At 37.9% G+C, this 13,834-nt stretch overlaps 4 protein-coding genes across 5 annotated transcripts; 2 read left to right on the forward strand and 2 right to left on the reverse strand.

Annotated features, from left to right (window-relative positions):
• The first annotated feature begins 590 nt into the window (after positions 1-590).
• Positions 591-1,230, forward strand: LOC116110621 (probable calcium-binding protein CML41). The gene is made up of 2 exons (XM_031396844.1): positions 591-901; positions 974-1,230. The coding sequence occupies exons 1-2, from the start codon at positions 667-669 to the stop codon at positions 1,228-1,230; spliced, it is 492 nt and encodes a 163-aa protein (XP_031252704.1). The 5' UTR covers positions 591-666.
• Positions 1,231-3,391: 2,161 nt separating this feature from the next.
• On the reverse strand, positions 3,392-4,403 carry LOC116110607 (protein DA1-like). The gene is made up of 2 exons (XM_031396828.1): positions 4,087-4,403; positions 3,392-3,904 (listed from the first exon to the last, which is right to left on the reverse strand). The coding sequence occupies exons 1-2, from the start codon at positions 4,112-4,114 to the stop codon at positions 3,597-3,599; spliced, it is 336 nt and encodes a 111-aa protein (XP_031252688.1). The 5' UTR covers positions 4,115-4,403; the 3' UTR covers positions 3,392-3,596.
• Positions 4,404-7,837: 3,434 nt separating this feature from the next.
• On the reverse strand, positions 7,838-10,702 carry LOC116110622 (putative pentatricopeptide repeat-containing protein At1g19290; the record flags this gene model as incomplete). The annotated part of the gene is made up of 1 exon (XM_031396845.1): positions 7,838-10,702. A coding segment is annotated over exon 1 (2,781 nt), but the record flags the coding sequence as incomplete, so codon positions are not given.
• Positions 10,703-11,461: 759 nt separating this feature from the next.
• Positions 11,462-12,263, forward strand: LOC116110681 (probable calcium-binding protein CML41). Of its 2 annotated transcripts, XM_031396906.1 has the most exons (2): positions 11,462-11,772; positions 11,845-12,263. In XM_031396906.1, the coding sequence occupies exons 1-2, from the start codon at positions 11,538-11,540 to the stop codon at positions 12,099-12,101; spliced, it is 492 nt and encodes a 163-aa protein (XP_031252766.1). In that variant the 5' UTR covers positions 11,462-11,537; the 3' UTR covers positions 12,102-12,263. The 2 variants fall into 2 exon arrangements, with proteins under 2 accessions (XP_031252766.1, XP_031252765.1); XM_031396905.1 differs by having other exon boundaries at positions 11,464-12,263.
• Positions 12,264-13,834: the final 1,571 nt, after the last annotated feature.

The raw sequence follows: 13,834 nt of genomic DNA on the forward strand, positions 1-13,834 counted from the left end.
CCAATAGAAGAGGGAGACATGAGAGTAATTGACACGGGAGATGACCGAAGTTTGCTGATTACACATCTGTGATGCTCAATCGTCAACATATATTGAAAATTATTAGGTCCCTTTTCCACTTTTCATACGGAGATCTTTCTTCTTTTACCGTCTAAGAAGGTTTAACTGGTGTGAATTGGTCAGTGGTCGATGGAAAAATAAGGCTACATCAATGCAATGGTCATCCTTGATTCTTCCAGGAAATTTCCTTCTTTTCTACTATATCTGCACTGTCAACAGCAAAAGTTAATCAAGGAGATAAGTTAAATCATCCACTCACTTTCTATCCATGAAGGGTCCAGAAGACTCGGGAATTAAAGCAAACCAAAGACTTTCCTATCACTTTCCGCTAATCAATAAATCAACAACCATCTGTGTAAGATAGTCATCCTCTCAAGTATCGCCCATCACTTTTGGAAAAGCAATCTGCATTGTTATTTAATGCCTTAAACCTTTTAAGCATATATCCGATTACCACGCAATTTCTACCAAGACTCTTCCTGGCTTTTAGTCTCCAAGTTGTGCAAAGGTCCTCGTCCTAAGGGGTAAATCGTAAACTTATGCTATCTTTTTTTCTTCTATATATATAACCATACATTGTTCTTTGTATCTGAAAACCGGTTAATAATGGCAGCTGGTAGCTCCAAATGGTTTTCCAATAAGAGTTTGAAGCTTATAAGACTTCCTGGTCTGCGCTCAAAATCCAGGTCCTCAACCTCAAGCTCTACAACATCATCTCCCCTTGTTTCACAAAAAAAAAGCTCCAAAGAAGAGCAGCTTCAGCAAGTATTTCGCCACTTTGATAGTAATGGAGACGGACTGATTTCATGCGAGGAACTTCAATCATACTTCGAGTCTGTAGGTGAGTCCGTGTCTCATGATGAAGTTGAAAGGGTTATCAAAGATTTTGACGATAATTGCGACAACTTATTAGAATTTCAGGAATTTGTCCGATTAGTGGAAGGTAATAATAAGGAGGCAGATGATGATGATCTTAGAAGAGCTTTTCAGATGTTTGAAGCTGACAAGGGATCGGGGTGTATTACACCAAGAGGATTGCAACACATGTTAAATCGTTTAGGAGATGTGAGATCACATGAAGACTGTGTTTCAATGATTCGCGTCTTTGATCTTGATGGCAATGGAGTGCTTGATTTCCATGAATTTCGCCAAATGATGGCTTCCTCTTAACAACTCATTCTACCGTCTTTAGTTCAGGAGTTTTATGTTAATCATATCAGTCTCTACCAGGGAACGTGTATTTCCATATATTAATAGAAAGACTGATTACTCAGAATGGTGTGTTTGGTTTTGGAAATGTTATATTACTAAGGAATATTGTATTACTGTAAAGATAGATTATTAGGGAATCTTTAGAGAAATGTGTTTGATCGGTTAGAATAAATTAGTGAGTATGTTATAATAATATGTTTGGTTGGGGAAATAAATGAGTGGATATGTTATATAAATTATTAGATTGTCCTCTTTTTAAAATAATAATATACTATTATTTTTATTATTATTTTATTCTATTATTTTTTAAATTATTTCTTTTAACCCCTCTATATTTGAAATTTTACTAAAACACTCTAACCATATATAACTTTAATTTATAGCAAAATCACCCCCATTCATCCCAAGCCACCGCTGGTAGTCGCCATAATGGTGCACGACCGATCGGATCTAGCTGGTGTGCGCCGATAAGGCCTAATCCGACCAGATCTGGCCGTGAATATGACTGTTTCACGGTTAAATCTGGTTGTGGAAAGGCCAGATCTTTGGTCATGAAACGGCGACCATTTCATGGCCAGATCTATGGTGTTTCACAGCCACATCTTTGGCCGTGAAATGGCCAGATCTGGTCGTGAAATGGCCATGGATCACAAATCCATGGCCGAAAATGTCCTTATCAGCATACGACTGGTAAGATCCTATCGGTCTTGTGTCGATATGACGACTTTCGTCGGCGGCCAGCGGTGGCGGCTAGCAGCCGGCGATGGTCTTCAGTGGTTGAAAGTATTTTATTAACTTTTAAACTTTTTTATGACAAGGGTGTTTTAGCTAAATTCTCAAATGTAAGGAGTCTGGGTAATTGTTATTTGGTAGACATATGAGGGCAAATGTGTCCGAAATGATAAAAGATTAAGGGCAAAATACGGTCAAAATTAAGATTACCTCAATAATCTTATATTAACACATCTTGAGAAGGTAATCTGATTACCCCCAATATTACTAATAGTAAACACCATTTGCAATAAAAGATTATGTAATCTTTTATTACTTGACAACCAAATGGGGAACCTTGAAAATTAAACAAAGAGTACAAGATTAATCTTATATCACCCCGAACCAAATGCTATCGAAGATTATTGAGAATGTTTAGGGAAATGTATTTGATTGGTTGTAATAAATTGGTAAATATGTTATATTAATATGTTTGGTTGGGAGGAATAAATATACCCTCTTTTTTAAATATTAATATATTATTATTTTTTGAATCATTTTTTTAACTCTTTAAGTCTGAGATATATCTAAAACACCCAAAATACATAAAAGTTTAATTTCTAGCCAAATCACCCCCACCAACCCCAAGCCACTATCGGCTGCCTGCCACCACCGTCGACGACAGTAGCAGTGGCCGAAACGGCGCACAACCGGTCGTACGTCGATCTGGCCATTTTCGGCCAGATCTACAGCCATAATTGGTTGTTGTTAAAGGCTAAAAGCCATAGATCCGACCGATCATGCACTGTTCCGACGCCGACGGCCAACAGTGGTGGCCGGCCTTCAATCGTTGACAGTGTTGGCCAAATCCAGCCACCACCGTTAGGTATTTTTTTTAAAGTCTAATGTCCTAAAACTTTTGTATAGAAAGATAAAATAGTCTATTAGTATTTTTGTAAATTGTTTTTAAAACAAGGGCATTATTGTCTTAAAATTTTATTAATAGGAATAAAATTGTAACAAAATTAAGATTATAAAGTAATCTTAGAATACCTAGAAAAAATGAGAGTAATCAGACCACCTTCTATATTATCAACAGTAATTACTATTAGTTTTGGAAGATGACCGAATCTTATATTACTTGACAACCAAACATAATAATCAAATAATATAAGTTGACATTACCTCAATTATCACTGTCCGGTACTTTTGATGATGAAATATCAAATAAGTTAGTAAACTAAAGTTAAGTTTGTTAAACATGTAGATTTGTAATCGAAAAATCTGATGAATTATAGGTTAGTGCAAAAACTTGTACACGCTCCAAATAGTTGTGATTAAAACAGCATATGTTACTTCAGTTTGAAAAATCACCTCCGGGAATATTTGATACAATATAGGAGTTAGATGAAGATTAAAATTGAACTTTTATATAATTAAAAGAATCAAAATCACGTATGCGGTGGCAACAACATAGCCACAGGGCGCAAAAATCAGTAACTCTTAAGAAACTAATCTACAGAGTTTTGATTCCTACATGCTAGGGCCTCGGTTCAACTGTGTCAAAAGAAAAAAGAAGCAGAGTTGAAAGAATGTTGGATACTTGTACAAGTTCAGTATGGAAATCTCCCAGTCATGCGGATATGATCCAGGGTCCTTCCAAGCCCATATTTATTTACTGCCACCTGCCCTGCTCTGAATCCATCTCCATACACTGGGGAAGCGTCTGATACGATCTGGTGCTTAAAAAATTCTCCTAGCTTTCTCTCAAATTTCGATCTTGTCTGCCTCCTTGAATTTTTGGAGGATGAGGTTGATGCAACATTATTGCCTGAACTGGACCTGAGCTGGGCATCTAACCACATGTGTGCTAAAACCTGACAAATGCCTTCCTCAACATCTTGATTCAGAGTACGGAAACCTTATAAACAAACAATATATAAATATTAGTGTCTCCACAAGGCATCAAAAGAAAACATCCAAGGTCTTCATATTTCGGTATCATTTGATTGATTGAATGAACTGTGAAGTAAATATGAGGCACAAAATAAAAAATAAATAAATAGACGCATTTTAAATTCCATGAGATGGGATAAAAAGTACCTTGAAGTCGCATCCAAGCATGCATCATCTCATGGGCTAGGATTGACCCGGTAAGTAATCTGTGTAAACAGAAATTTCCAATCGCAGATCAAACACCCAGCCAATAATTACAATTGCAAAAACTCGTACATCTCATGACTAGATAAAAAATTGCAGAACTAATGCAGCAAGGTCGAACACATAAAAGGAAAGAGAAATGTGGAAATGCACGAGATGTAAAACGGTTTTACAAATTAGCTTTCATCTCATATCAACAATTAAGATTGACAAGCATGTAATAGTGTGCAGGAGCACGTGCGTGTGCTGTGTGTGGGTGGGTGCCTGGCTGGGATTAGATTTTTCCTTTAATGACTCTTAACAACCTATTTGCAGCTAACCATGGCAAGAAGTACGACCGTCATCGAACATCCACAGCCTTTTCCACCCTCTTCTCCTTACAATACGCATTAACCATTATTGAACACGTAAAAACTCAGGCACAATCCCAACTCTAATCATTTGCTCATAACACGCAACGCAAATACGTTTCATCCCTTTTAACCAAATTACTTAACAAAGATTACAAGACCTCAACTTGGGACACGGCCATACTTTCCCATATTATCGAACCCGTGCAATGCATTCTTTAGCATGCCTCTCTCGCATAATTTTCAATATCATATCGAAACAAGAGGCGAAAATGTAAATTCTTTAAACCTTAACAGGCTCATCCCAAATTAAGAACCCTGAATAATTATTCCGACATAAGCCAACCAATTCGTGTAAACACTCTCGGGTTTCATCGTACATTCGAGCACGTGACAAGATGTGAACAATCTTGCAATAAGACTTAATCTTGGCCTGAAATTTTGTTGCTTTGAAGCTAATTCAAAAAACCCCAAGCAAGCCTTAGGATTTAGTCTTATTTCCGCAGCACTGAATCGAGGAGATCATCTGAGTAGTCAAAAGAAGGTTGCTAAGGCCTCGTAACGACCCAGGACAAGTACGAGTAATCCGTTCGATCAATTCGGGTTGGCTTAGCTGTATTCGTGGCGGGGCTTCAGTGGAGGAAACGGCGCGCGTGAGACGAGAGAGATGGTGAAGAGTGAAAATGAGAGTACCTGAGCATTGCAGGAGAGAAAATTTGATATTGTAGTTGTTGTTGAAGCACACTGCATCTTAACATCGATAAAATTTCAGCCATTAGTTCTGAAGCAACGAAGCATTTTGAAGGTGCTTTGGGGACGATGTAGGCAGGTGAAATGGTGCTTGTTCTTACTAAACGTTTGTTGTTGAGAGTTTACATATCGTTAGCCCGTAAGGTAGTTAGTTCTTGTTCTTATTATGGGCCTCATATTCTAGGACCCATTGCCCACCTAAACACATTCATCTGCATCCACTAAGCCCACTTACACAACAGAGCCTTGTGACCAAGAAGAGGAGACATGAGAGTAATTGACACGGGAGATGACCGAAGTTGTGCTGATTACACATCTGTGATGCTCAATCGTCACATATATTGAAATATTAGGTCCCTTTTCCACTTTTCATACAGAATCTTTTCTCTTTTACCGTCTAAGAAGGTTTAACTGGTGTGAATTGTGTCAGTGGTCGATGAGAAAAATAAGGCTACATCAATGCAATGGTCATCCTTGATTCTTCCAGGAAATTTCCTCTTTTCTACTATATCTGCAGTCAGCAAAAGTAATTAAGTTAAATCATCACTCACTTTCTATCCATGAGAGTCCAGAAGACTCGAATTAAAGCAAACCAAAGACTTTCCTATCACTTTCCGCTACATAAAATCAACACCATCTGTGTAAGATAGTCATCCTCTCAGTATCGCCCATCACTTTTGAAAAGCAATCTGCATGTTATTTAATGCCTTAAACCTTTTAAGCATATATCCGATTACCACGCAATTTCTACCAAGACTCTTCCTGGCTTTTATCTCCAAGTTGTGCAAGGTCCTCGTCCTAGGGTAATCGTAAACTATATGCTATCTTTTTTTCTTCTATATATATACCATACATTGTTCTTTGATCTGAAAACCGTTTATATGGCAGCTGGTAGCTCCAAATGGTTTTCAATAAGATTTGAAGCTTATAAGACTCCGGTCTGCGCTCAAAATCCAGGTCCTCAACCTCAAGCCTACAACATCATCTCCCCTTGTTTCACAAAAAAAAGCTCCAAAGAAGAGCAGCTTCAGCAAGTATTTCGCCACTTTGATAGTAATGGAGACGGACTGATTTCATCAGCGAGGAACTTCAATCATACTTCGAGTCTGTAGGTGAGTCCGTGTCTCATGATGAAGTTGAAGGGTTATCAAAGATTTTGACGATAATTGCGACAACTTATTAGAATTTCAGGAATTTGTCCGATTAGTGGAAGGTAATAATAAGGAGGCAGATGAGATGATCTTAGAAGAGCTTTTCAGATGTTTGAAGCTGACAGGGATCGGGGTGTATTACACCAGAGGATGCAACACATGTTAAATCGTTTAGGAGATGTGAGATCACATGAAGACTGGTTTCAATGATTCGCGTCTTTGATCTTGAGGGCAATGGAGTGCTTGATTTCATGATTTCGCCAAATGATGGCTTCTCCTTACAACTCATTCTACGTCTTTAGTTCAGAGTTTTATTTTAATCATATCTTGTCTCTACCAGGTTTTTCATATATTATAAAATATATTACTCAAATGTGTTTTGGTTTGAAATGTTATTTACTAAGAATATTGTATTACTGAAAGATAGATTATTAGGAATCTTTAGAGAAATGTTTGTCGGTTAGAATAAATTTGGTATGTTATAATAATAGTTTGGTTGGATGAATAAATAGTGGATATGTTATATAAATTATTAATTGCGCTCTTTTTAAATAAATAATATATTATTATTTTTATTATTATTTTATCTATTATTTTTTAAATTATTTCTTTTAACCCCTTATATTGAATTTACAAAACACCTAACCATATAAACTTTAATTTATAGCAAAATCACCCCCCTATCACCCAAGCCACCGCGGAGCCGCATAATGGCCAACACCATCCGGATCTGTGTCGTGCGCCGATAAGGATATCCCCTAGATCTGGCAGTGAATATGCTGTTTCACAGCCAAATTGTTGTGAAAGGCCAATCTTTGGTCTGAAACGGCGACCATTTCAGGACCATCTATGGGTGTTCACCTACATCTGGCCGTGAAATGGCCAGATCTGGTTTCGTGAAATGGCCATGGAATCACAAATCCATGGCCGAAAATGTCGCCTATATCGCAGTAACGACTGTGTAAGATCCTATCGGTCTTGTGTCGCTCCCAAGTTTTAGATTGGTCATGCTAAAAACTTGTTCATACTCCCAAATTAGTTCCAATTATAAGAAAAAAACAAGTAATTAGGCTTCCAAACTACCTTTTTCTGACATAGCACTCAGCAGCCAAATTTTGGGACCAAGCGAATGATTATATCCTGCACCATGTGAATCATCTTTACTTGGGGAATCTTGCAAACAAGAAGTAAACACATCTGTGCTTCTGATGCACATTACCTGTGGTCTTGATGATCAATGAGAAGTACATGGGCCTCCTGTCTCAGAGCTTGAAAGTCCAAAGGCAATGGCCAAACTCAAAATCATCCCCACCAATGACATAGTCCATTGATCATTCATCAACAAGCAGCTTGAGAAACATCATATGAGTCAGGCAAAGCAGCAGACTCTGTCATCTCAATTGGTTTATCATAGACAACACTAGATGGGAAACAACTGAAATACATCATGTTATGAAGCTTAGAGATCTTCTTCACATCTCCGCATTTAACAGAACTGAGGACCAACTTAGATAACATGACAAGATTTTGATCCACACCTAACTTAATCATCTGACCTAAAAGCTTCATTGATTCTTCTCTATCTCCTTGCTCACAAAGTGCTTTTATCAAGGTAGAGTAGGTAATAACGGAAGGAGCAATCCCTTCTTTAATCATTTTGCATTTCAAATTAAAGGCCTTTTGGGTATTACCAGTTTTACAGTAACCATCAATCAGAATATTATAGGTTATGACATTAGGGGCCAACCCTTTCAGGTGAAGTTTGTGGAAAAGCCTCAGTGCTCGGTCCAGTTTTCCTGATTTACACAAACCGTTTATTAGAGCATTGTATGTGGCAATGTTTGGAACGAGAGCCCTTTTCAGCATTTCATCCCGTAACTTGAAAGCTTCAGTGACATCACCAGCAGCTGCATAGGCATGAATCAGGGTACAGTAGGTAAAATTGTCTGGAGTAAAGCCCGAAAGCAACAAAGCTGAGAAAACACTTCTTGCATCATCAACCTTCCCAGACTTGCAGAGTCCGGCAATAGCTATATTGTACACCACATTGTTGGGCATATCAAAACTTTTGGCACTTTCATCAAGGGAGTCGGCAATTTTCTGAGCATCCAGACTAATAACATCGGTCTTGAGGAGTTTGAGATTTGGAAAAAGATCAAAATCCACAATTTTCAGCAAAAGCATATTTGCTTCATCAATCCTACCAAGTCCAAACAGGGTGCTAACAATTTTGCTGCACATAATCACATTTGAGGCAAATCCCTTCTCTGTCATCTCGAAATATGCAGTAAAAGCTTTATCCAGCATCCCTACATCACACCAACCAATAACAAGGGCCCCATAAGTTACAGCATTAGGTGATAAACCTGAATTCTGCATTTCAGCAAGAAGATCCACCACTATACTTAATTTCCTAGACCTAAAGGCTCCACTAATAAGAGAATTATACATTTCAATGGAAGGAAAAACCGCTTCCCCTTCCATTACATTTTTAATCTTAAAAGCTTCTTCAATATTTCCAACTTTACAATAGCCATCACTAAGGATTCTATATGTTACTTTGTCAGGCAAACATCCCAACTCCTTCAACCTGTCAAAAATCTGCTGTGCTTCAATCATTTTTCCCATCTTACATAATCCATTAATCATTGTATTGAAAGCAATTGTGTTTTTGGAGAAACCCCTGGCTAATATATTGTTCCAAAGTCTTATTGCGCCATCGAGATCTCCCATCTTGAACAAAATGTCAAGCAGAGTACAATAGCCAACCACATTAGGAGACACACCTCTTTTCAACATCATACACCACAGGTGCAAAGCATCATCAAATGCATCCACACGACACAAACCTTTGAGAAGAGTATTATAAGTAACAACAGTAGGAGGGATTCCTTCACGAAGCATCTCATCACAAAGCTTGAAGGCCTCACTCATATTATTTAATCTGCAATACCCATCCAGTAATGTATGATAACTGAACGAATCTGGCCTTAAGTTCCAATCTCCCATACATCTTAACACTCGTTTTGCTTGACTAATTTGACCAAGTTTACAGTGGCCATTAATTAAAGAGTTACAAATAAGCAGATTCATCTTCAACCCTGCCTTCAGCATCTCATTCCGAACCCTATTAGCATCGTCAACTTTACCTACTCTACAATACCCATCTATCAGAACCCCATAAGCACATTCATCGACAACAATATCCTGCTCATCATTCATCCTTTGAAGTACCTTCTCGGCTTCCTCCATCTTACCTTGTTTGCAATAACCCTTAATCAACAATGTATATGAAACCACATTTCTCGAAATCCCCTTTTCACACATCAACTCTAACACCTCTTTTGCACCCTTAATATCTCCTAAACCAACATATCCATCCATCAAACTATTGTAAGACACCACATTCAATTCAAACCCCAGATTCTCCATTTCCTTCACGAACTCCACAGCCTTTTCCACCCTCTTCTCCTTACAATACGCATTAACCATTATTGAACACGTAAAAACATCGGGCACAATCCCAACTCTAATCATTTGCTCATAAACACGCAACGCAACATACGTTTCATCCCTTTTAACCAAATTACTTAACAAAGAATTACAAGACCTCAAACTTGGGACACGGCCATACTTTCCCATATTATCGAACACGTGCAATGCATTCTTTAGCATGCCTCTCTCAGCATAAATTTTCAATATCATATCGAAAACAAGAGGCGAAAATGTAAATTCCTTATAAACCTTAACGAGCTCATCCCAAATTAAGAACCCTGAATAATTATTCCGACATAAGCCAACCAATTCGTGTAAACACTCTCGGGTTTCATCGTACATTCGAGCACGTGACAAGATGTGAACAATCTTGCAATAAGACTTAATACTTGGCCTGAAATTTTGTTGCTTTGAAGCTAATTCAAAAAACCCCAAGCAAGCCTTAGGATTTAGTCTTAGTTTCTGCAGCACTGAATCGAGGAGATCATCTGAGTAGTCAAAAGAAAGGTTGCTAAGGGCCTCGTAACGACCCAGGACAAGGATACGAGTAATCCGTTCGATCAATTCGGGTTGGCTTAGCTTGTATTCGTGGCGGGGCTTCCAGTGGAGGAAACGGCGCGCGTGAAGACGAGAGAGATGGTGAAGAGTGGAAAATAGAGAGTACCTGAGCATTGCAGGAGAGAAAATTTTGATATTGTAGTTGTTGTTGAAGACACTGCATCTTAACATCGATAAAATTATCAGCCATTAGTTCTGAAGCAACGAATGCATTTTGAAGGTGCTTTGGGGACGATGAGTGGAGCAAGTGAAATGGTGCTGTGTTCTTACTAAACGTTTGTTGCTGAGAGTTTACATATCGTTAAGCCCGTAAAGGTAGTTGAGTTCTTGTTCTTATTATGGGCCTCATATTCTAGGACCCATTGCCCACCTAAACACAAATTCCTGCATCCACTAAGCCCACTTACACAACAGAGCCTTGTGACCAATAGAAGAGGGAGACATGAGAGTAATTGACACGGGAGATGACCGAAGTTTGCTGATTACACATCTGTGATGCTCAATCGTCAACATATATTGAAAATTATTAGGTCCCTTTTCCACTTTTCATACGGAGATCTTTCTTCTTTTACCGTCTAAGAAGGTTTAACTGGTGTGAATTGGTCAGTGGTCGATGGAAAAATAAGGCTACATCAATGCAATGGTCATCCTTGATTCTTCCAGGAAATTTCCTTCTTTTCTACTATATCTGCACTGTCAACAGCAAAAGTTAATCAAGGAGATAAGTTAAATCATCCACTCACTTTCTATCCATGAAGGGTCCAGAAGACTCGGGAATTAAAGCAAACCAAAGACTTTCCTATCACTTTCCGCTAATCAATAAATCAACAACCATCTGTGTAAGATAGTCATCCTCTCAAGTATCGCCCATCACTTTTGGAAAAGCAATCTGCATTGTTATTTAATGCCTTAAACCTTTTAAGCATATATCCGATTACCACGCAATTTCTACCAAGACTCTTCCTGGCTTTTAGTCTCCAAGTTGTGCAAAGGTCCTCGTCCTAAGGGGTAAATCGTAAACTTATGCTATCTTTTTTTCTTCTATATATATAACCATACATTGTTCTTTGTATCTGAAAACCGGTTAATAATGGCAGCTGGTAGCTCCAAATGGTTTTCCAATAAGAGTTTGAAGCTTATAAGACTTCCTGGTCTGCGCTCAAAATCCAGGTCCTCAACCTCAAGCTCTACAACATCATCTCCCCTTGTTTCACAAAAAAAAAGCTCCAAAGAAGAGCAGCTTCAGCAAGTATTTCGCCACTTTGATAGTAATGGAGACGGACTGATTTCATGCGAGGAACTTCAATCATACTTCGAGTCTGTAGGTGAGTCCGTGTCTCATGATGAAGTTGAAAGGGTTATCAAAGATTTTGACGATAATTGCGACAACTTATTAGAATTTCAGGAATTTGTCCGATTAGTGGAAGGTAATAATAAGGAGGCAGATGATGATGATCTTAGAAGAGCTTTTCAGATGTTTGAAGCTGACAAGGGATCGGGGTGTATTACACCAAGAGGATTGCAACACATGTTAAATCGTTTAGGAGATGTGAGATCACATGAAGACTGTGTTTCAATGATTCGCGTCTTTGATCTTGATGGCAATGGAGTGCTTGATTTCCATGAATTTCGCCAAATGATGGCTTCTCCTTAACAACTCATTCTAGCGTCTTTAGTTCAAGAGTTTTATGTTAATCAAATCAGTCTCTACCTATTTTTATTTTAACCAATATATTTAACTATTTAGGGTGTGTTTGGTTTAGGGAACATATATTATTGAGGAAAGATATATTAATCGAAAGGTGCGTTTGGTTCAGGGAATCTTATATTACTAAGAAATATTGTATTACTGGAAAGATAGATTATTAGGCAATCTTTAGAGAAATGTGTCTAGTTAGTTGGAATAAATTGGTGGGTATGTTATAATAATATGTTTGGTTGGATGAATAAATGAGTGAGTATGTTATATAAATTATTAATTGCGCTCTTTTTAAAATAATAATATAATATTATTTTTATTATTATTTTATTCTATTATTTTTTAAATTATTTCTTTTAACCCCTTTATATTTGAAATTTTACCAAAACACCCTAACCATATACAACTTTAATTTATAGCAAAATCACCCCTACTCACCCCAAGCCACCGCCGGCAACCGCCATAATGGCGTACAACCAGCCGGATCTGGTTGGTCGTGCGCCGATAAGGATTAATCCAACTAGATCTGGCAGTGAATATGGCTGTTTCACAGCCAAAGATATAGCTGTGAAAAGGCCAAATCTTTGGTCGTGAAACGGCGACCATTTCACGACCAAATCTATGGCATTGGCCATGAAACAGCCAGATCTAGTCGTTTTCGGCCATGGATCACAAATCCATGGCTGGAAACGTCCTTATCGTCATACGACCGGTAAGATCCTACCGGTCTTGTGTTGATATGACGACTTTCGCTGACGGTCAGCGATGGCGGCTAGCAGCCAGCGATGATCTTTGGTGGTTGGGGGTATTTTGTTAACTTTTAAACTTTTTCATGGTAAGGGTGTTTTAGCTAAATTCTGAAATGTAGGGGGTCTGGGTAATTATTAATGGTAGACATATGATGGCAAATGTGTCCGAAATGATAAAAAATTAAGGGCAAAATTGGGTCAAAATTAATATTACCTCAGTAATCTTATATTAACACCTCTTGGAAAGATAATTTGATTACCCCAAATATTATCAACAGTAAACACTATTTGTAATAAAAGATTACGTAATTTTTTATTACTTGACAACCAAATGAGGGAATCTTGAAAATTAAACAAAGATTACAGAATTAATCTTATATCACCCCGAACCAAACGCTACCGAAGATTATTAGGAATGTTTAGGGAAATTGTTTGATTGGTTGGAATAAATTGGTAGATATGTTATATTAATATATTTGGTTGAGAGGAATAAATATACCCTCTTTTTAAAATATTAATATAATATTATTTTTTGAATCATTTTTTTAACTCTTTAAGTTTGAGATATATCTAAAACACCCCAAATACATAAAAATTTAATTTCTAACCAAATCACCCCCACCAACCCCAAGCCACTATCGACTGCTTGCCACCACCGTCGACGACAGTAGCAATGGCCGAAACAGCGCACAACCAGCCATGCACTGATCTGACCATTTCCAGCTAGATCTACGGCCATAATTGGTCGTTGTTAAAGGCTAAAAGCCATAGATCCAACCGATCGTGCACTGTTACGACGCCAGCAGTGAGCAGTGGTGGCCGACCTTCAACTACTGACAGTGTTGGCCAGATCCAGCCACCACCCTTAGGTATTTTTTTTTTAAGTCTAAGGGTATTTTTGTCCTAAAATTTTTGTATATAAAGATAAAATAGTCTATT

Source organism: Pistacia vera, unplaced genomic scaffold, assembly GCF_008641045.1.
Source record: "Pistacia vera cultivar Batoury unplaced genomic scaffold, PisVer_v2 Contig609, whole genome shotgun sequence".
Taxonomy (NCBI): Eukaryota; Viridiplantae; Streptophyta; class Magnoliopsida; order Sapindales; family Anacardiaceae; genus Pistacia; species Pistacia vera.